We start from the raw sequence: 24,063 nt of genomic DNA, 5'->3' as shown, positions 1-24,063 counted from the left end.
ACCAGGAAAACCAAACACCTCCAAGATTTGCTGAACCCAGTTCCAGCATCTCTCCAAGAGCTGGAAGTGAAAGTGGCAGGGAAACCTGGAGCTTTCCTAATTCCCCATTAGACCACAACACTTCCCATACACCAAATTCCCTATTCCCTACAAATCCCTGGCTCTCCCCACCACATTCTCAGCACCACTGCTGTTAACTCAACTGCAAAGAAAAGTTTTCCTTCTTTTTTTTTTTACCCCTGATTTTTTCTAAGCACCTTGGTTAAAATATAACTCCAAACTCTGCAGCTCCAGGGAGTGATTATACACAGAAACATTCCCTGACAATATTTCCAAGGAAAATTGTTTAATGTTCCAGAAACCCCATTATTCCTGTGTGGCTTTGGGGTTGATTTCTGTAGTGCTAAGGCTACAGTGCCAGAAGGGATGGCAGGGGGATAAATTTGGCTTCCAAATTTCCCAGCTGTCCAAAAATCCAGAGTCCAATTCCCTTTTCCTGCCCCTCCCCTCGGACTGAGTCACAGGGGGAAATCTTCCTCCAGGAATGGGGTTCCTTAAGTGTCCCCAAAAATGGGTCTGGAGATCAGAAAGCAGCTCAGCAATTGTGGAACTCAAACCCAGGAACAGCAGCTCTGAGATCCAAGGAATCTGGGAACTCTTCACAGAGGCATAGTCAGGAAAATACTCAAATATTTAAATTTTTAATACATTGAAACCATTAAATTTTCTTCTAAACTGCATTTCCAAGGTATTTCAGCTATTAATTAGAGAACTTTAATGATGTCAGGAATTGAGCATTTTTATTACACCTCAAATCTCGATGTTTTCCACATTGCATTAAAAAGCAGAGCAGGAATGATCCAATTTGTGAATTAAGGGGTCCCAGTGACTCGGAGTTATAATGAATATTATAAGTATAAATTATGAATATAAATATCTCCTGGTCAGTGGGAAAAATGAAGAGACTGAGTGGTGAAGGAATACTTTTCTTTTTTCTCCAGATGATCCATTTTTGTGAGTTCCTGCACCACACAAAACCCCAGATCAGCACGTGGAGACCCCAGAGCTCCAATCTGGTTTTGTCCCAGGGGGGAGATGGGAAGGGAGAGCCAAGGACAAGGTGGGATGTGCCCTTTGCTTCCAGGGAAAGCCGTGCTGGGTGATGGATCCCCCTGGTCCTGTGCTCCAGGATCCATCTCTGACTGCACATCCTGACCCCAGCACTCAGCAGCTCCAGGGAATTTTAGGAAATCCACAGGCTAAAGGTGCATTTTTAAACCACACATGCTGATGGATGGCTTGTCCGAAATACTGAGGAATCACAATTCAGAGCAAACAACGTCTCCCACATCCCCAGCAAGCCCCAGAGCCAGGAACAAACATCCTCTTACCTCAATCATTATATGAAAGGCGTGCTTGCAGAGAGGGAAAAAACACAGGCAAGAGAAATTACTATTTACACCAGGAATGGGATGCAAAAACAGCTTAGAGGAGACAAAGTCAATTATTTGTGAGTTAATGACAGGAATATTCACGGGGACAGCAAAACTTGCCCACACCAGAACACATAATTAAAAACAAGGAAATGCAGTTTTGTTAGTAAGGGAAAATGAGGAAAACAAGATTATTCCACAGAAAGTTAACGGAATTCTTTTGTAACTGCACGGAGAAACGCCCACTGCAGGTGTATGGAGCCGCGGTAGTGCTGGACAGGTGAAGTTCCAGAGGTGAAATTCCAGAGCCTGGGACGGGAACCCCTCCCTGCAGCGCTCCCGCTGCCCGCCAGGGGGCAGCGCCGCACCGGGGAAATGCCCGGCCCGGGGGAACCGGACCCGAACGGGATCGGCACCGGATCAATGAACGGAACCGGACCCGAACGGGATCGGCACCGGATCAATGAACGGAACCGGACCCGAACGGGATCGGCACCGGATCAATGAACGGAACCGGACCCGAACGGGATTGGCACCGGATCAATGACCGGCACCGGATCAATGACCGGCACCGGATCAATGACCGGCACCGGCACCGGATCAATGAACAGAACCAGATCAATGATCGGCACCGGATCAATGAACGGCACCGGATCAATGAACGGCACCGGCACCGGATCAATGAACGGAACCGGACCCGAACGGGATCGGCACCGGATCAATGAACGGAACCGGACCCGAACGGGATCGGCACCGGATCCGTGATCGGCACCGGATCAGTGAACGGCACCGGACCGGATCCGTGATCGGCGCCAAATCAATGAACGGCACCGGATCAATGAACGGCACCGGATCAATGAATGTGACCGGCGCCGGATCAATGAACGGCACCGGATCAATGAGTGGCACCGGACCCGAACGTGACCAGCACCAGATCAGTGAACGGCACCGGATCCATGAACGGCACCTTGGACCTGATCAATGAACAGCACTTTGGACCTGATCAGTGAACAGCACCAAACCTGATCAATGAACGGCACCGGACCTGATCAATGAACGGCACCGGACCTGATCAATGAACGGCACCGGACCCGAGCCGTGAACAGCACCGAACAGGACCGAACCAGATCCATGAACGGCACTGGACCAGATCAGCAACCTGATCAGTGAATGGCACCGGACCAGATCCATGAATGACACTGAACCTGATCAATGAACAGCACCAAACCTGATCAGTGAACAGCACCAAACCTGATCAATGAACGGCACCTCGGACCTGATCAATGACCGGCACCTCGGACCTGGGCTCCAGCACCGAACCTGATCAATACATGCACCAAGAGAGGGGAACTCCAACACTCTGCACCCAGCAGGCACTGAGAGAGAAATCCCAATCCTGAAGATTCCTTCCAACAGCGCCGGGAGCAGTTTGTGGTGTGGAACAAAATCCAGTCTAAAGGCACGTCCCAGGATTTCAGTGACCCCCTGCTCGTGCTGCTTTCATCCCTTCTGCTGAACAACCTCCGTGGAGATGCCTCCATTCCTCCTCCTGCACTTTGGACTGGAGGCCCTGGAACAGCATTCCCAGAGAAGCTGGGGCTGCCCCAGGATCTCTGGAAGTGTCTCAGTCCAGCTTGGATGAGGCTTGGAGCAGTCTGGGATACTGGAAGTGTCCCTGGGGCGGTGGAAGGTGTCCCTGGGATAGTGGAAGTGCCCCTGCCCATGGCAGGGGTGGGCTGGGATGAGTTGTGAGTTTCCATCCAACCCAAACTGTTTCAGGGTTCTGTGACTCACCTGAGCCATCTCCTGGATGGGATGGATGTTGGAAAAGAGGGAATTCAAGCCCTTGCCTCCAGCTGCCTTCCCCTTCTCCCCCTCTGCCTTCACACCCTCGGGATGCTCCAGAGCACGGGGCCAGCAGGAGCCTTTCCCTGTGCCTGGAGAGTGCTGAGCACAAGCTTCCCTTTCTCCAAATAATTCATACCAGATTAATACCGCTAATTAATCCAGGAGGATTCATTCCATAAACCTGTACCAGAACTCTGAGCACTGGGATCCACCAGAATCTCCTCCACCATCGGTCAGGGCAGCTCCAGAGCAGAGCAAAACCCACCCCAAGGGGCTGAAAGTCTTTTTTTTTTCTAGGCCTATTCATTATTAAAGTTCTCCAGCTCTGGAGAATTATGGAAATTCCTCAGCAATAAGCAGAAATATGTATGAATTCAACCTTTGTGCTCTGACCATAATGAGAAACTGCAAAAATGAAGCTCTGAGAAATGAGCCCCGTCCCAAACCTCTCACCCCTCCCTCGAGAGATCAGCTTCCCCCACACTCTGATAAATTCCACACACATGGAAACTTTACAAGGATGTATTTATGCTCATTAACACCTCTGGATTATAAACCAGTGTCCTCCCCTTCAGCCCACAGAGCATCACCTCAGGCTCCCAGCAGAAATCCAAGAGGCACCAGTTAAAGGGTATCAGGCTACAAAAGAAATGCAAATCTGAGATTTATGTCAGCAATTCCCTCTGATAAACAAAAACAAAAACTGGGAGCATTAACCCCCCTCAGAACCCCTATCACCCACACAAATGTACATAAACACACTCACTGCTGTTTATGCTGCCTGAAAACCAACTCTAATGGGTCTATTACAATATTTGGAACCAATTAGACCAAGAAAACCCTGAGCAGTGTGGGTTTTTCTCAAAATTTGGGCTACCCACAACCAATTTCTGATCTGTAAAAGCTGCACGTGGCTTTTGGATGTTTTCACACAAATTTTTCCCTCTGTTATAGATTTTAACTTGTACCAGCCCATGGATCCTATCAGGAAAAAGAAAAAGAATCCAGTTTCAAGCTCCTCACCCACTGCACATTCAGGGCTCCTGATTTGCAGTTAACTTTCCAATCTCTTTTCCCATTTTCTATCACCTGGCTTCTCCCTGTGTGTGTTTTTCAAGTAGCCATTAATCTTCCCAGATCTGGATTCAACCCTTGAAAAAGAAAACACCTCTCCCTTGCATTTTTCCAGTGTTGAAATGTTTCTATTAAAATATTTGTGACAATAAGAAGAAAAAAAAAAAAAAGTAGTTTCTGGAAGACCAAAATGGGAAAAACCTGAACAGCTGATTTAGTTCTTCCTTCTTCAGCAGGAAACTGGGATTTTCCCAGGGTGGAAAGATCTTCCCAGAAATTTCAAGTGCATCAGGTAGATTGATGAATTCCTGTGGTCAGAAATTCAAACCTCTCTTTGACCCCAGAGAGTTTGACCATTTCAGAAGAAATCCCCAACACAGGTCACAAAGACAAGAAGAGAATCTGCAAAGCCTTTTCTCAAGCCTCTCAGCACAATTATTACTTCAAAACCAACCCAAGGCCAAAAAAGCAACCGTGATGCAGTAAAATCCTGCCAAGCTGGGCACCCAGGGAAGTCCTGGAGGTGAATGATTCCCTGTTCCAGGGGGCTGGGACACGGGGGGAGCTGCCAAACCCCAGTGGGGCTGGTGGCAGCTCTGTGGGAGGGGTGACAGTGGCACCCATCAGCTCCAGGGTGGAACAGCCCCTTGGAAGCTGCACTGACAGCTCTGACCACAGCTCAAGGCTTGGCAGGAGGAAGGGAGCAACAGTGAGCAGCTCCCGGCCATCCTCACTCCAGTTTTGCTGGGAATGGTTTGGGAGAAACCTGGATTACACCTAACTGCAGACCCAGTGTTCCCCAGTGCAAAGGAACCAGGTCCCAGCACCTCTTTCTGCAGAGAACTGCACACTATCAGATATTTAAAATAGCAATCTGATCCTTTGGATGAATTTATGTTTGCTGAGTCAAATAGAAATAAGGAGACAGAACAGTTCTTAAGTGTTTTCCACACACACAGATGTATTCAGCAAACATGGATTTGTTAATAACTCACTGGAGAACACAGAAAGTGACAGATTTGATGGAATTTGACAGCTTTCACTGGGTACTTCCCCACACAGCACTGAGGCACAGTGAGCAGCACAAACAAGCCAAGACTAATTGTCCTTTATGTCTCATTACAGCTTCAAATATTTCTTACAGTGTATTTCTTGCTTTTCTTCTTCTTAAATATTCCAAACTATTTCTTTCCCTTTGCTCTCTAATCTTCTACTTATCACCAAATTCTTTCACAATTTCTCATTCTTCATTTTTATCTTTTGCTATTTTTCTTCATTTTTATCTTTTGCTTATTTCTCATCCATCCTTTCATTTTTTTTCCTGGAAGTCTGGTACCAGTTCAGTATTCCCACTGTTTCTGGGAATAAACCAAGGAAAAAGGGATAACTTTTATCTGTATCTCACATGGAGCAATCTCTGTTTTTCCTGCTGTACACCTGACATGTCCATCCTACCACTGCTACACAAAGAATTAAACCAAATCTACTCACCTACAAACTCCACTCATGCCCCAATTATTAAATATACTATTAACAGATTAATTGCACAAATACTTCAGAGTTTATTTGTGGTTATAAAGTTCCCAATACTTTCCCTCCCTTTTTGCTTCCCCTGTCTCCTGTTCCAACCAGCTGTAATTAAATTTCAAGTGGGAACCACTGCTCTGCTGCATAAGGGAGAGTGTTTATACATTGGATTTACATAATAATTCTGGGTAGTTTTTCAGGCACAAGTGGCTTTTCCTGACTTTCCACATGAGCCTTAATGCCTGTTCACCACAAGATAGGAAAATGTTGTTGCCCCACAAGCACCAAGGTACATTTATCCCAAAGATACAATCTGAGCATGAACACAACAGCTGATTATCCTGTTTATTAAAAGTGTAGGTGTCCATCCTGCCTCAAACACAATCCAAGGAAAAAACTGCAGCAAAAGGAGGGAGAATCAGAATTCAAGTTCCTGATACCCCACAGATATTTCACATTCACTTGCTTTTCCATGGCTTTATCCATGACTTTATTTCTTCAGGAAGTCAATCCCATGCTGGAATTATCCCCACAATTAGCAGTTATGAATTTGCTCTCCCAGCAAAGACCACTGGGTTGATGTAAAGTCCCAAATCCATAAAATGGGAGCTGGATGAACTAATTATGCTGACAGATTGCAGGGAGTCTGAGGAGCTGCAATCCTCTCTGCAAGGACAGCAAACAGACTTTTTTCCTCTAAATTATGTTCTTTTCATTTGGCAACAACATATGGCCACTGCCTCTCCCCAAATTCCTCTTATCTATTACTGAGAAACTGAAACCAAAACACTTGAGTTATCAACCCCAGGCAATGCTGCTTCCTGCAGCACCCTCCTGTCAAGCAGCAGCACTGGAAATATCCCAGGAGCTGGAGCACACAGAGATCAGTCCTTGGCAATCCTACCCAAAATAACAAGAGTTTTCATTTTAATCATAAATAACATCACTGTAGGACAGGTCATGTATTCTGGTCACTGCACTGAGTTAGAAGCTCAAGTTAATTCCTACTGCAAAAATCCAAATTATTTCTCTCTTCATTTCCACAAACACAATTTCTTCATCTTTTTTTTTTTGCTTTGGTCTCTAGAATTTCCTGGTTTAACTTTTTCTATAAAAGCCTCCTAATCTCAGTTGGATCTCCAGATATAACTGAAGGAGAGGAATTCCAATGTTAGCACTAATTCCAGCTCCAGGATCAGCTGGAGCATCCCAACAGCAGGAATTGCACACAAAAGAGCCCCTGAAGGTTTGTCTGGATGCACAATTGCCAGGTTACATTCAAGTGTAGAGCCCTCAACCTCATCCTTTCGGCATAAAACACAAACACCCCTAAAACTGAAACATTTCAAAACAAAGCAGAAATTACAAAAACAAAAGGAAAAAGATTACAAGAATCACAATGCATGAGCTGAGCTATGAAGGTTTTCTTATCATTCCCTACACCTGTATCCCAGCTCCAGGCTTCCTTAAAACCAGCTCATCCCCTCTTAGCTGCTATTTTCTGAACACCTCAAATGGCCAAGATGAAGTGGCAACTCTTTTTTTGTTTCCAGCTAAGCATTACAGCTCAGCCCTCAGCGTGCCTTCACTGTGTCTTTGTCCTCTATGTTCAGTTTTTCTCCTCCCAAACAAAGAGATGCATAAAAACATGAAGCAGTTGCTCATCTATTCATCAAAGAATAATTAATAAGGCTGTTTAAGTAAAGCTTAATTCTCTGCTTTAGGGGAGAGCAAGCGTTAGGACCTCGAAATCAGGAGGGGAACAGAGAGCCCAGCCATGAGACAGATCCCCTTGAGGAATGGTTTGGCCCTTAAAAAACCCCAAATCCTGCAGCAGGGGCTCACCTGGGTGGGAACAAGCACTGGAGGATAGGCCAGCTTGTGATGTCTGTACATCCAGAAGGAGAAGAGTACAATCACTGCAATTCCCATGATAGGCACCAAGGAGTAGAGCAAGGTGTTGAACAGAGGTGGCTTCGGTGTAACAGGATTGGAAGTTGCTGAAGGGAAAAGAAAAAACACACAGCTTTTAAGGAACAAAACCAGGCAGTGTTTGAAATGTGCAGCAGGCTGATTTTCTAACAGCTGCTGCCATCATCACAGCAGGCTCCCAGTAGCTGATTAGCCAGCACAAACTTACAGCTGGTTAAAAGGCAGCGCTCTGGAGAGCAGGGGAATAGCTCAGATCCCAGCACAGCACAACTCTGGGCCCCCACAGCCTACAGGGGCCAAGGGGTGTTTGTATTCCCAGGGGATTGCAAGAATTCCTCACCTAATGAACTAAAACCAACCAATACAGAGATCTGGCAACAACCTGCCAGCACTTCTGTGCCTGGCTGGAAGGAGGAGTTCTCCAGGTGAAGACATTTCCACATGATCTCAAAAAAGGCTCTGCAGGAGCTGCTTCCAAGGCAGCCACAGCCCCCTGGGGCAAGAGAGGGCTCAGGAGAGGGAAGAATGTCAATTATTGCCTTAGCAGCATCACTGACAAAAATGACAACAATATCTCCTGGGTCAACAAAGGCTATTTTAATCTCACAGAAAATGTTCTTTCATTTCATAAACAACTTCCTCTGGCTATTTGGTACATGAGACATTTGCTGGTTTCAGCTCAGTTATTAACAACACTTGGTTTTCCAGCAGATTCCTGACTGGAAGAAGACAGGCAAGAAAAATCAAATCACCTTTCAGCTGTTGTTTTTTTAAAATAATTATTTGTTAAGCCTGGCTAATTTGATTGTCTTTTAGAACCACAGAATATGCTGAGTGGAAGAACCCACAAAGATCCTGTGATCTGGGAGAAAATTATTTTCCCCTTCTTAGATACTACTGTGTACAGAGTAGATACTGTGTACAGTATCTAATTTACAGAGAAATTCAGGAGGTCCAGGAGGGATAAAGAGGAGTTATTGAAGAAAAGGAGCACCCCCAGGCTGGCACAGGAAAACAGGGATGAGAAGGCTTTTGGCTCAACAATTTACACCCTTAGAGGAGCTTAACCATGTAATTAAGGTAAGATTTGACAATAACTTCTATATTTTAAACCAGGCAGTTATTCCAGATTATCCTTCCTTCCTACCCTTGAAAGGAGCTGAAGTACTTTTTATTGATTTTACAGGAAAGCACCTTTCCAAGTGGAATAAATGAGCTGGCACTGCACAGAACCCTGTGGCAGGAAAGGCAGGACTTTGGGGAAAGTGTGAGCTGCTGGAAAAGCAGGATGTGGAACATTGCTGTCAGGAGGAACTTACGCTGCGTGACCTCCATCTCCGGGAAGTAGAAGAAGCGCTCGTTGCACATGTTGCCCTCACAGCAACAGAAAAACACATCAGGGCTGTCCTTCTTCTCTATGCAATCATTCCTGCAAGGGAGAAGAGGAGAAAGTTCATTCATCTCCAGCTGGTTTGTCTTTGTTAAAAAAAAAAAAAAAAAAAAAAATTACGTGCCCAGCTTTGAGATTTTCAAAGTGAACTTTGTTAAATCCACCGTGACCAAAGGAACAGCTAAATCTCATGAAATAAATTAGATTTTGATATTTTATACTGAGTGAAATTTTATTAAAACAGAAACACATTTTTGTCTTTTTTAAGATAAAGAAAACCACCACCAGACTGAGGAACAGCACACAAGCTAGATTTAAACAGGACAAGCAAGTGATCAAACAAGGCTGGAGATAAGCGAGAAGGAGAATTTTTAAACTTTATTGTATTTGTAGAAAGAAATGATAAAATTTCTACAATCTCCTCTGCCTACATTATGCTCAGGGACAGGGTTTATTTCATTCCCTGAATTAACTGCAGGAATGGCTTTTTTATTAATATTCTGCTAACAAACAAGCTGAAACCATTCCCATCAGGAAAGAAAAAGCAGTAACCAGGAGCCAACCTGGAAAAGGCTGAAGAAATATTGAAGGATTTTAAACACAGCTGAAGATTGTCAGGGAGGTTTTGGGCTCATCTTCCAAACTTGGGGTTATTCCCTAGAGCCAGCTCTGGCTGTCACCCTGTCCTGTGACCTCCAGGGGACATTTTCTCTTTGATGTCCTGGATCTGCTGCTGTTTGGAGTCACCCCCACAGCTCCCAGAGCAGCAAAGGCACCCTACGCTCAGAGATAAGATTTGGGCTGTTCTGGACAAACACAGCACTGGGTGTCATTAGCACAAGTTACTTAATGAGCACTCACAGTCACTCAGTTTCCAGCTCCTTCCTGTTTGATTTCTTCTTCCAATTTCTTTTCTTTGCTCAAGGGAGGATTTTATCTCATGATTTTAGGATTTTTTTTAGATTGTGGGACTGAGCTTTAAACTGTCATTAAAGCAGAAAACAGCCTGGGCTGGGGGACAACTTGATTTGGGAGAAAGGACTGCAAGGCTTTCTTCTAAAAATTCAACTTTTAAGAAACACAAAAAAATATTTTAGTGAAAATTGCTGAAACAATTCCTCAATACTTTTTAATGATGATCCACTGTGGATCTATTTCTTAATTCTCTGCCTTCCCAAATAATAAACGTTTTGGGCCAGTAAAACCCAGTAGAGTATTTTAAAAACTGCAACACCATTGCTTAAGAGAGTCATGACCTTTATTCAGTCAGCATCTAACAAACCCCAAGTCCTGCTGTTACTGCTTGTGGGTTCTTGCTGGACCATCTGTTATCAACAAAATAACTGGAAGTTTAGAATATTCTTAGAGCTGCCATTGAGCTTATTAATAAACTGCCAAAATACTTCCATGATCTGGTAAATTGCAGACACAAAGTGCTGACTTTCCAACTCTAAAGACTTTGGAAAAATCAATGAGAGAATTTTGCATCCTGGATGCAATAATTATATTTGTAGTGTTTGGCAATAACAAGAATTTATTATTAATGGACTAAAAAGAATAAATTAAATACCTGCATTTGTTTAAGAAGGTAAAACACATTATTCTGCAAACAAGACAATGTACTCACATGGAATCTGGTCCCTAAATACAAGCAAGTATCTAAAAAGAAGGTAATTATTCCCAGACTCACTCATCTCAAGCCAGGCTTGTGGAGGCGATGACGTAGAAATTATGGAGAGGCAAAAGAGTTTACAGTGACAAATCCATTCCGAAAATTCCTGGGAAAACTCACCTGTCATAACAATTGATGTCATCCAGCCAGCAGCCTTGCTTCACGATTTCAATTGATCCAGAAATATTTTTCCATGTAGCAAAGCAGTGTCTCCTTTTGTCTTTATCACCATAGCAGGGCTCGATCCCGCTGCGGTTGGTTTTATCCTTCTCCCAGTTAGCGTTGTAGTAGATGCACTCCTGTGTCTCTGATCTGCCCAGGATGGCACCTGCGAGGGATGGGAAGCACAAATCAATGGAATTCTGCAGGATCAGGCATAGGAATAAATGCAGGCTGTATAAAAATATCATTTACTGCTTGTACCAATGTATCCTCTCTGCCCCCCTTTTTTAATAAAGAGAGAAAACATGGAAAGTTCAGCAGCATTCCAAGTGTTGAAACATAAAACAAAGATCTTCTGTGAAGTCAAACAGTGACTTGCATAACTTAGCAAGATTTGCAGAAATGAAGAACAAGTCATGGCAATACTTCTCCATGAATAGCAATAGCAGAGAAAATTTAGAATGCTGAGCAGTGAAGATTTAATTAAAATATTCGCCAAACCAGGAGCTTTAGCCAGGAAGATTCACCAAAAGGCATTTGTGCTTCTTATCTCATTACAGGAGCCAAAAGAGCAGGGAGTTCATCTCAAAAACCCCAAAAAAGCCAGTAAGTGTTAGGGGGTGTGTTACAGAATCCCAGAATGATGTGGGCTGGAAAGGACCTTAAAGACCATTTAGTGACCATCTAGGAACCCTCCTGGGATTCTGGGGGAGATCACTTCAGAGTTAATGGGATATAAAGCACCAGCTCCTGTGAAGGTCAAGGGTTGTTGGGAAGCAAGACTGTTAACAAAAGACAGGAGGGAAGCAAGAATTGCCTTTTATTTCTGTTTTTTCTCTTGTCAGACACTGCCCAGAGCGTGCTATTAATTTCCATGGAAGCTCCACCATTTAACATGTATTAAAACCATGGGAAAACGGAGATGGAGGAGCTGGAGAACCAGAGGATCCACTGAGGAAGGCTCAGGAGGATGCCAAAACACTTTGCCTGAATTTATCTATACACTTAGTATTTTTAAGACATTACATTGCCCTGCACGCTGAAGACCAGACTGGAAGAGAAAAGGTTTCCCACAGCAGTTTTTGACATATTTATTTGCATCACTCACTACCTCCTTTATCCACATTTATCCACAATAAACATGACCCAGCAGCCATTCCTGAGAATGAGGATTTTTTCCCACCTGAGCCTTGGGAGAGCAGCACAGGAAGCAAAGCAGAGCCCAGCACTGCCCATCCTGAGCATCCCACCTTGCTCCTTCCCAAAGCTCTGCCTGTGTTCCCAAAATAGGCAGGAGCTGGAGGATCAATGGGAGAGGGGCAGAGCCAGCTGGGAACGCTGCGAGGGGCAGCCTGGGAACCATTAAATTCCTTGTGCTGCCACGGCCTGACCTTTACAGCTCTCAGCTATGGCAAGAAACAGATGAGGCAACAGATTGAACAATTTGGTTCTGTCAGTGCAATAAAGCAGAAGTCCTGGATTTCTCTCACACGTGCCATTGCTTTTCTCTCGCTGCCAAGCCCAGCTCTGAAGGACCACAGACAAGCTGAATTTTATAAAATTCACCTACTGCACTAAAACTAGCTTTGCATAAATATTCTCCTTATTCCTGTCTTCTTTCTAATCAGGTTTTCTTATCCATCTATTTTTTAACTCACGAATGCTCCAATCAGTGACTGGGAGCAGTTTAATGACCTTGGATCTGGCTGGGGTTTCTCACCTGCAATGGGTCTGGCCAGACTAACCCAGCCTTGGGCAGACCAGGACAGTCCTGGATGAATCCTTCAAAGCACAAAAGCAGGAACGTGGTGGAAGAAAGGCAAGAGGAGAAGAGGAGCCACACAAAGAAGGCAGCCCTGAGCCCATCTGCTTCCAAGCAGCTCTGCCACCCCCTCCACAGGGATGGAGCTCCCAGGGGCAAGGGCAGCTGGCATTTACAATAAAGTAAATTTACTGGGCAGAGCAGGTCTCTAATGGAACTCCTGTACTCATTCTGAGTGCACAGGGAATTGCCACGTCCTCAGAAACCAATTCCTGAATCTCAAAAAAGCAAAATGGTGCTGCTGAACGCACTGGATGGAACAGGAGGTCTGAAAGCCTGAGGGAAACACACTGGGAAAGCAAAGGGCATTAAGTACAGAGCAGAGTTTAGTTTGGGCAATTTAAGCCAGATCCCATAGGATATCTGTGTATTCCCATTCCAGTGCTGCTCTATCCCTCACACTCCTGCCCATCCACAGCTGCACTGGGGGAACAAAACCAACACTTCAGCTTCTGGACCACTCTTAATACAGAAAACAGCAGAACTGGGAGCAATTCCATCAGAGAGCTCAAGTGCAGCCCGGAAAACCTCACCTCAGGAGGAGCTGGAAGCACTGGCTGCCATTTCTCAAACAGAGAGACTGAATGACTGAAAAAAATCTACCAGCTTTTTAATTAAAAAGGGGCAAACAGTGCACAGCTCCCAAGGACTAACATGGCCTTGGCTCAGGAAGGGATCGCTGGGAAAAGGTGCTGGATGGAATAGGAATTGTCTCTTACAGGTATCACTAAAAAAAGGACAGAAAACTCTTGGGAATTCATCATCCAACTTTATCCACTAAACCTAAACCTGAGCAACACAAGCCCATGGGTCTGTACTGCAGGAATGGTTTCCTGATACTTTATCTGAGATGTGATAATGATCATGTCCCTCCCTTTCCAGGGAAGGCTTCAACACTTCCCACGTGCTACCCTCATTCCCAAATCCTGCTTTTGCTGCGTGATTAGTGGTGACACCACGGAAAGACACAAAGGGCAAAGGGAACCGAATCTGTGATCTCTCACTGCTTTATGAAATGTAACAACATTTTCAAGCTGAAGTCATGAAAATTGATGGAAAGCCTGCAAAGATTAGTTTAATGGTGCCAAGGACACTTTTTTTTTTTTTTGCTATTCCCCAGAAAACGTACAATATATAAAAGAACTAAAGGGTGAGATTCAGTCTGCCTGTAACAGAAAGGTTACTTAAATTGTGTTATATTTGAGAAGAATTTGAACTCTTTAAGTACTGAACTACAAGGAATGGAGCAGTTTATTAGAATAAACCAGCAGAGCAGAGAAGCACCACAGGGACTGAGTAACTTATAGACAGAATGGCCCATTCACCAAAATACCAGAATTGTAACATGCTGTTCTAAAGGAGCAGAAAAGCACAGAAAATGCAGCATAAACAGAATTAGCACCTTAGACAAAAACCTTCAGCTGCTGCACAGGTACCTTTTTCAAGTACTTGCCTATGTGTGTTATTCTATTTGTTTCCACAGTGATCTCCAACACTTTCTAGCCCTACAAATATATCTAAGAACAGACTACAAATATAGACTAAAAAAGCCCAGCTTTGATGTTCCTGCGAGCAGGAAGCAGGGTTTTATCATTCTCTATTTTTTCTGATAACACCCAGGGGAATGTTTCTCAAAGGAAGAAGAAAAAAGCTATTTCCAACCTAATAAAGCAAACTGAGTTCCAAGAGCAAGGATTCTGTCCTCCTTTTACATGCCACGATGTCCCCAAACTTATTTTGTTGGTTTTTAGCCTAATATTAGTCCTATTATCACTGTTCTCAGTGCTCCCAGGTCAAACAAGGACTGTACTTCAGATGAGCTGAGCCAAAGTACATTCATTAAATCCAAACACAGCAGCAATTAACTCAGGCAAGGCAAAAACTGCAAAAAAGATAAACAAGGCAGTGAAGTAACAAATCACCTGCACTGCTGCCACCCTGCCCTGTGAATATTCAAAATTTAAAGATTAACCTGATTGTCCAGAAAGCTGCTTTCTTTTTCTAAACTAGTCTTTAAAAATAAATGAGTTTGCAACTTGAACAGGGGTAAACTCAGTGTAGTTTTGTATAGCAAAAGCTGCATTTTTCTCCAGGATTAGAGTTGGGGGAGCAACAGGAAATCTGTATTTGCTAAGATATCTCATCATATACTTGGAAAATATTTCAATTTTTTTTTGCAGTTCACACCTTTTCAAAATGGAAAATTTGTAGGGATGAGCCTGCCATGGAAGTATGAAATTCTGTAGCTGAGATAACACTTCTGAAAAAGAAGGAGAGAAGAATCCAGTGCTAGAAAACTGAAGGATGATCAAGCCAAAGGCTCTACAGTAGAGTGGAAACTATGGAGAATGATGTCACCTAAAAACAGGGAATAGAACTTGGAGTGAAGAGGGGGAAGGTGAGAGGAATAATATCTGTATTGTTAAAAACCCCTTTGCAGCCCCTGGTTTGCTTCGTGGACAGTAACAAAAAAAAAAAAAAAAAACAACCTTTTTTTTACCCTGAGTCTTCTAGACTTACAGTATGGAAAACAAATCAGCTGCTCTAACCACTTGATGATGTTATTTTACATATATAGATGTATCTTGGGTTTATTTGCATGGTGCTCTTGCTGAAGGGAAAAAAAAAGCTGGGATTATTTTTCCAGTGTGTTCCCTCAGTCCCTCCCAGCAGTTTGTGCCACTGATAGAAGAAATTAATAATGCTGTAATGGGATTTTGTAGAGAACTTCCATTTTCTGCCTTCTACTTCCAAATATCTTATTTAAGCCTGGATTTCAGGAAGTGGGAAAACCCCCTGATCTGTGGTGCCCAATGTTTCCAGAATCCTTTCAGAGTAAAGCACTTGGCAGAAAAAGGAGAAAAAGGAGAAAAAGGAGAAAAAGGAGAAAAAGGAGGAAAAGGAGAAAAAGGAGAAAAAGGAGGAAAAGGAGAAAAAGGAGAAAAAGGCTCAGTGGCCATTTCTGTTCTTTGGGTAGAAATTAAAGTGCCACAAAGAGCTGTTAGCCCGAGATAAAGATTGCCATCCTTTGGGAACCTCCAGAGACTTGAGTTAAGTGTTATTTTTCACACTCCCTGACTTCAAGGGAACGCAGTAAAACACAGGCTGATGTTTTCAAGTTCAAACATGCCACTGCTGTCACTGCGAGGTGTGAGCAGCACACAGCACAAACACCTCCCAGCCGCTGCCTGATGATTTTTGGAGGGGAAAAAAGCTCCAAAGATCCTAGAAATTGTTTGGTTTGAGGCACAGCCTTGGGGCTGCACTCAGCTCAGGTGTTGGTGGCTTTTAGTCACTGCTGGTCCAATGTCCCCTTCCTGGCACAATTACCAGATGGTTAAAATAGTCCAATATAGCAACACAAGGCTCAAAACTGAAAAGTTTAAATTCTACAAGATTCAGATGTTGGAAAAAACAGAATAGGTGCAAACAGCAACCAAGAAATAGGTTGGCTTCTGATAGAATGGTGTTGAGTTTTACATCTCTTATGTCTCAGTCTTCAGCTGATAACAGAATAAAATCTTTTCAAATGCCTCTCAGTTGCCCCATCTCTAAAAAACTAAGAATAATCCAACAACAGGCACTGGGCAGAAATACCCAGTTCCCAGTTTGGATTATCCTCCTCTCCCTAGTGCAAAACACAAAATAATAATAATAATAATAATAAAGGAGAAACCTCGACCATTTGTTGACATTAAAACTTGCACCCTGATTACCCAGGAGGGATCACCTCCTCCTGCTTCTGGAGGAAGCTCAGGGAAGCAGCTGCCCAGGAAGGAGTCAGGGATTCTCTCCCACTGCACACAGGAGTGACAGCATTTCCACCAGAGTCTTGGAATGCTGTCATTAAACTCAAAAAGAGGCCCTTCAGCATTAAAGTCACCAATTAAGCACCTAAATAAACCACCTAAGGACATGCAAACTACATCAGGAATTATGAATCCTTCTCAGGGATGAGTCTCATGCTAGTGGTGGCAACCAGCAGCATTTCTATTTTGGGACCTGCCAGGGAGTTTCCCAGGAATGATCTCAGATACCTGTCAGAGCTGTTCCTCTGATCTGAGAATCCCAAACCAGCACAATCCTGCAGCTCATCAGATATGGGAGCTCCTCTCAGGAACACCCAGCTGGGAATCCCAAAGGATTTTGGATCAAAATGATACTTTTTGGGGTTGGTGTTTGTGAAGGTTTTTCTTTGAGCTACAAAACTTCTTGAGAACTTCCCAGTTGTGAGCTAGGAAACATTTAGAATTTTCTCCAATGGAGGGTTAAAATTCCTGCAGCCTCATGGAGATGGGAAATTTGAACATATTAATCAATTAAAAAGCATTGAGAAAGCTTCATTTTAGCTGTCTATCAATTTTAGCTGTCTTCAAATTTCCTTCTCTGCTTAGGCTATAAGAGAGGATCAGGAAATGACATTTTCTCCAGCCCTCCTCCTGTACTGTTTGTGGGGCTGTTCAATAGCATGAGTGTCAATATTTCAGCTGCATTTATAATGACAAAGGAGTCTCCTCCTCACAGACTCCCTCCTGACCCCTCATAAACACACACAGGAGAGTTAATTCAGGCTAATTACAAGAAATTATTCTACCTTTTGCCTCCCAAATCAGTCAAGCACAATGCAAATGTAACAGTTTGACTGCAAAGCAAACAGAACCACACACCAAGTCAAACAAAAACACAGTCAAGACATCTAAGAGGCAAGCATCCAACTCCACATTTGATGTTTCCTCCACATGATATATCCAACCCCCACTTCTTTTTCTGTCTTACAGGACCTTATGTAACTATTTAAAAGACAACGGGACCAGTGTGATTCTGCCTTCAACTCAGCTCTCCAACAAATCTCTCTGTGGGTGTCGTGTCCCACTCGGTGCTATTGCAAGCAAAAACACCACCCAGTTCTCCTACATGTGCTGATCAAGCTTCTTATTTACATTCTAATTCTTTAGCCATCCTTATACTTCTCTTTTTTTTCTGTGGTTACAACCAAAACTCCAGCCTAAACATACTTACAATGAGTGTTGTTGTTTGTTTTTGGTGTTTTTTTTATTTTAATTTTTAAAGCATCAGCTGTATCTTTTTCCTTCAAGCTGGCCCAGCAAAATTCCCAAGTGCTGAGCTCATGGGCAGAGGCTGGATGGTCAGTGCACACCCAGACAAGCTCCAGCTGCCCCTGTCCAGATGGCAGCTAAAAGGAGGAGAGACAGGTCCCACATTGTGTAAACACACACAGGGATTACCTGGGAGCTGCAGGCAAACAGGATAAGTGGAGGGGAAAGGCAGAACCCAGCACTGAAAAGTTCAAACCTTTCAATGTTCCTACTCCACTGAGCTGGGAACTTTCCTTGCCCCTCCCTCTTCCAACTCTCCAACTGATTTATGGAGAATTGTCCCCCTGAGCCTCAGGCTTGATTCCACAAAACCCATGATCTCAGGGCTTTGTATTTTCATTTCTATTCCCCCACCTTATCCCAGCAGGACTTCCCAAGCTCATCCTGCTCACGCATTTGGCCAGAACTCCAGCCAGGAGTTCAGCCATTCCCAAGGCTTTCTCCTGGATGGATATTGGGTTTGTTTGTCAGGAAATCCTCCTGCAGAAGCATTTTGGGATCAGGTGCATCACTAAAGGATGACACTGGCTGCTCTGATGCAGGAGCTCAGTTTGAAAGGCATTTTGGAGCTGTAGCACAATCAAAAATCCAACTGAGCTGTGCAGCCTCAAACAGCTGAACTGGCACTCAGAGTGGAAGTAATTCCTTCCTTCAGCCACTAAACTTAAATAAATGTCAGGCTGCAGCACTGCACATCTGAGTAAATACCTATCAGCAGAAAAATGCTAATATGTTTGTGACTGCTGAACTCTTCCTGAAGCAAAACATCTATATAACCTCAAACTTTGCTGGGTCTGTTTCATTCCCACTCATTTCATTCCTGTTCCTTTCTGCTGTCCAGCCCTGTTGAGATCAAATTCCAAACCTTGTCTACACTGAAAGAGTTTTAAAATTTGTGTCCTCATGCTCTGAAATCAGTGCTGATCATATTTAAGAATCCAGCACAACTGCCTCTTTACCTCCAGCTAAAGTGGCTGTCACTTGAGATGGATTTTCTTTGTCCCCTCTGACGCTGCCTCATTTTGCTCCCCGTGCCAGACTGTAATCTGAAGATTAAGTGAAAAATCCCATTTCTAGAGCCTGAAAGAGCCATGTTTCCAGACAGGAGCACTGCTGGCAGGGCCAGCACAGCCTCTCCAGAGGCACTCTGCAGCTCCAAACACAACAGCAGGGCTCAGGGAAGCTCAGCCTCAGCAGCAGATCCTGGCACCTTGGAGGGAGGGGAGAAAGGAGGATTAAGATTTTTTTTTTGTCTCAAGTTTCTTATTCTGGACTTGTTTTCAGGGAAATCCAGTGCAACTATATGATGGAGTCTTCATTAAGTCAATGTTTTCACTCATAATTTAAATATTCAGCATTTTTAAGCCCCATCATCACCTTGCCATGCTCCAAAGCCACTCCAAGTGAGCTTTCCCTCAGGAATGAGAACTGATGGATTTCACTAAAAGCCACTATTAGGACTGTTTTTACAGAGAACAAATTTGGATCTAAGTGACCAGTAAACTAGAAAAAATATAATTTATTTAAGATTTGGAAGAAGAAAGCAGCAATGGGACATCAAAGCAGATTCCTCATGCACCTCAATAAAAAAACTGTTCAATTTTTCTAGTCTTTATGGATTCTCATGAAGCTGATTTTGCTATCCACTCATCCTCTTTTAAAAAATGTTATTACTACTTGTATCCAGAAAAGCAAGATCGACACCCAAAAGAACAAATCCAAAAAAGAAGCATTTCAAGATCAAAAGGAGGTTATTAAAGTCAGCATAATACATATTAGAACTTAACTCTTGTTGTATTTCTTATCAGAGCTTTAAGAACAACTGACTGGAAACGGGAGCAATCTAAAATTATCATTTTAAAACTCTTTTCAGAGCATAAATCTGTAGTAAGGACTTTAAAATATGCTACATATTGGCCAACCAGCACATTTATTGTCATTAAAACATGAAATTCAGCCACTCCTGCAACAGCTGCTTTAAATAAATCAGCTCTGATCTAACATGAGAATCAAATCAATACAAAAGTAATCCAGGACGGTGGGGTTTATTTTTCTTACCTGCCTAAAGCACTTAAAAATGGTTTACATTTCCATGTTTGGTGTTCTTCTTAAGAAAACACCTTATTAGAAAGAATTGCAGTCCAGTTCTAGCAACCTGTAAATGACCTCCCTATTCCTTAAAATAAAAATTTGGAAAATTAAATATATATATATGTATAAACTACTAACATGAAATAATTTAGGAAAAAAATCCAACTAAGAAAAAAAAACCCAAAATATTCTGATTTCTGGTTCTGTATGAGTAATAACAAATTTCATGTCAATCTCCACCATCTCATTTAACAGCACAAAAATACCTTTTAGAAACTAGAGGTTATTGCTGAAATTATCTCTAAGTATGAAAAAAATAAGTCATGTTTTAAAGGTTTTAGGCATCTAAACATTTAAAAATTAATTAATTAAATTAAATTAAACCTTATTTAGGAACCATTCACACAAGCTATGGAGAATGCAAGTAAACAGGAGCATTTTTGTTAGGAAAATTATCCAAAACTAAAAAGTGCTACTGGATATTTGAATTTTGGTAAAATACCCACTGATCCTACAACCCACACCTGACACAGCACAGTAATCCCAAACTATTTCAGTTTATAGCTTGCACATCAATGAAAAAAACTGCCTTCAAGTGTTCAGCTGAGCCAGTTTTGCTTCATTTCACCCAGCAAGAAAGCCTTAAAAACTCATTTGTTACAAAAACCTTGCACCAAACCTGCAGTGTTAACTTCCCAATGTGCTGGTTTGGAATATTAAGAAAATGTACAGGAATTTTGTTAGGAACTGACTCTCAGGAGGCCCTGCACAGATCCCAACCACACCAGGATCTATATTTAGAACAGCAACTCCAGTTCAACCAGTCCATCAGTTCTGTCCTGGGTGATGCTTTTAAAACAGGGGCAATCCAGGTCTGCTGGCTGAGACTTGCATTCAAATATTTTCTTTTAATTTATTTTCCCCCTCATGCTGCATCAACACTCATGTAAGATTGCAGATCTCCAGAATGATAACCCTGTTGTAACATAAAAATATTATATTTTGCTACAGAACTAAAGAAAAACTAATTTTTAAAAATCACACATCACTGTTAAGTCACAACAAAGCCAGAACAGTTTTAGAATTCATAAATATCAGGAGGGAAAATTAAGTAATGACCAAATACAGAGCAATGCACAACTCACTGCCTCCTGTAATGGATTTCCAAGTGGTTTTTGACAGCTAAATATTATTTAACTTATTGTCTGGTAACTTCTGCATCATTTTGTGGATTGGATGAGCTCATGGAGCCCTATTCCCAAACCTGGATTTAAGACATCACTGTGGTCTAGAAGCTACAAATATCTTTTAAACTCTAACCAACAGACTGGAATAAAGCACTCAGTGGAGGCACCAACAAAAATCGAAATAGAAAACAAACCCCATCCAACTTGAATATTTATTTAACAGAACTACTCAAAATCTTTTACTGACCGACCAACAAATTGTTGGAGTATTATAGGTTTACCTTCATTGCAATACATCAAGTTCTCAAACTGGACCTAAACAACCTTAAGGAATAAAGAAGGGAATAAACAGCAAATGTGAATACTTCAGATCTTGGAGGAATTGCTTCAGCTGCACAAAAATGAGGAGCAGCTCAAGTCCCTAAGCAGGCACAGATTTAACCCCCAAACAGAGAACTGAGGAACTCCCATCCTTCAGCTCTTCTGTGAAATTGTACACCAATAAAATGTGCTTTATTTGGGTACTTGGCTGCCTTTGACCCTTTCCAAGAGCCTGAAGCGATGGAGCTGCACCCCCCGAGCGGGGAGGGTGGAAAATGGGGCAGAAGAATCTGCAGGAGCAGAGAGCAGCTCCTATCAGCACATCAGCGGGATCGGAGTGAATCCAGATCAAAGCATCCCCCACCGCCTCAGATCTGCAGCCAGCAGCGGGAAAACCCACTCAGGGCTCACCTGCCTCCCTCCCTCCACTCCAACCTCTGGGATCACATCTGCTGCACCTGAAATAACCCAAAGGACTCCTTAAAGTCTTTCAAGATACAAAATACCCATTTTTGCCACTTGCTGAAGGTATCCAAATGTGTCATTTTTCCAGCAGTTAGAGAAGATACTGAGTCTCTTTCTCTACAAACAAATACAGATACAAAAATGCAGTTCAGAGACTTTCTGGCATTGGAGAAAGGAAATGATAAATGTAATACAACCAGTTTTAATCAAGATCAAAGCTGCAGGAGAATGCAGACAGACAGTCTAGACTGCTTTACTTTGAAAGCCTAAGCATATAAAGCAACATCTGCAAAGTACATTAATCACATTTAGTCCACAATCTTATCACCTCCCAAGCAAGCAGAAACAACTTTTACTTAAAAGTCATATGCCTCTGTGTGACAAGCATTTTTAATTATCTTTAAATTAGATATTTATCACTGATTATAAAGCTGTTCTGTTCACTTTGAAATAAGCTGATGTAATTTGAAATACACTTGCAGAGCTCCCCGGACAAAGAATGGTATAAAGTATTGGTAAGGAAGCCTGGTGAACAGTAGCAATTATTTTATATGGCTGGCATAGAGTGGGAATTCTTGAAATATTGAATTTTTGATTTGCTCCTCTGCATTTCAGACCATAACTCAGAAGGCAGAAATAAAGTGAAAGATTTTCTGTTCAGTTTTCTTTAGCTTTGGAAAATAACTTGAGAATATAAATAATCAGCTTTCTTTCAATTTTCTTTCTATAAAAAAATTTATCTCGCTCCTGCACTTTAGAGGGGAATTAAAAATTGGAGAGATGGTGCATATCTACATATATTTATGTGATAATACACATCTTTTTATACAAAAGCAATTTATTCCTTGTTTACCTTGGTTTACTGCTTATATTCTGGTCCATTCTCCCTTATGGTTTTGCCTACTCACTAGCAATCATTTCATTTATTTTATTAAAAGTGTCTTGCATTAAAGTTTTCCCTTCTGCCAAGGTTTTCATACAATCTACCCTTCAACAAGAGCCTGGCAGAGACAAATCCACCAAAAAATTCCATCATCTTGCAACCCTGAGGCAACAGCTGTGACAATTTACAACATTATAAACCCACAGAGGCAAAGAACAAAACTGGGAATTTCTGCACTAAACTCAGCTCCTCCAGCAGCCCCACATCCCACAGGAGAGCTCGTGAAATGCAGCAGCAAATCCAAAATTTATGAGTCTTACTCAAAAATCTGGGTGTTAAATTCCTCAGTTCGGAACAGCCAGAGTGTGCAGCCTCCCCTGCAGCAGGATTCACTGAAAATAGGGATTTTTAGGATTTCTACTGATACCTTTCAGCTGGAGATCCCTTTGCAGGCACTGCTGGCCATCCTGTTGTTCCTGTGTGAGATTCCTCAGTCTCTCCACAAATTTATAGCCAAAAAGACAATTCCTGAATGCCTTTTTTCCCAAATCCTCCCCAATCTGTCCACCTTGCTGCTCCAACTCTCAGCTGCAGAACAGAGGTTTTGCAGCAGCAATGCCCCAGTCACTCATCCCACCCAGAACGGTGGAGATTTCACTGAATTTCTGTGGAAAAGCACCTGGTTTATTTTCCTGCTCAGGCAGCAGCATCCTCCTGAAGCTCTGCAGCATTCCTGGAGTGCTGGAGTTCATCTGCCTGAGCTATTTAAAGAATTTCCTATCTTTAGGCCTACTGACAACACTTTTTTTTATTTTTTTAATGTAACTTTAACCTCCCACAAAAAAGCAGTAGAACAAAGGGAGACTCTGCACACCTTCTGAGACTCCTACACCTGTGGAAATTGGAATGCTTGGAGAAATACCCTCATATACTATGATTTAATTTCATTCCTTGGTGGTATTTTGGTATTTAACTGGGCATCTCATAGAGCCACAGCAAGGCAATCTATTTTCTGGCCAATTTCAATTTGCTTATCTGATCAATACCACCACAATTCTTTAAGTTAAAACAAATTACAATTATTTAGGCAGAGCAGGAAATTTTGAAGTGCTGGAGGATAATGCAGAGGCTTTCTCAGA

At 42.6% G+C, this 24,063-nt stretch overlaps 1 protein-coding gene across 2 annotated transcripts in view; it reads right to left on the bottom strand.

Annotated features, from left to right (window-relative positions):
- ACVR2A (activin A receptor type 2A) overlaps positions 1-24,063 on the bottom strand; it is a 51,506-nt gene that overhangs the window by 9,648 nt on the left and 17,795 nt on the right. Inside the window, exons 2-5 of one of the 2 annotated variants that reach the window (XM_030278134.4) lie at positions 10,997-11,204; positions 9,134-9,243; positions 7,728-7,882; positions 1,392-1,415 (exon numbers count right to left, since the gene is read on the bottom strand). In XM_030278134.4, coding sequence (XP_030133994.1) covers positions 1,392-1,415; positions 7,728-7,882; positions 9,134-9,243; positions 10,997-11,204 — 497 coding nt within the window. The remainder of the gene's footprint in view (positions 1-1,391; positions 1,416-7,727; positions 7,883-9,133; positions 9,244-10,996; positions 11,205-24,063) is intronic. The other variant, XM_030278135.4, reaches the window with a different exon arrangement.

Source organism: Taeniopygia guttata, chromosome 7 (assembly GCF_048771995.1).
Source record: "Taeniopygia guttata chromosome 7, bTaeGut7.mat, whole genome shotgun sequence".
In the NCBI taxonomy this organism is placed as follows: Eukaryota; Metazoa; Chordata; class Aves; order Passeriformes; family Estrildidae; genus Taeniopygia; species Taeniopygia guttata.
Note: the sequence above shows the minus strand (reverse complement) of the source record. Positions and strands in the feature narration are given on the sequence as shown.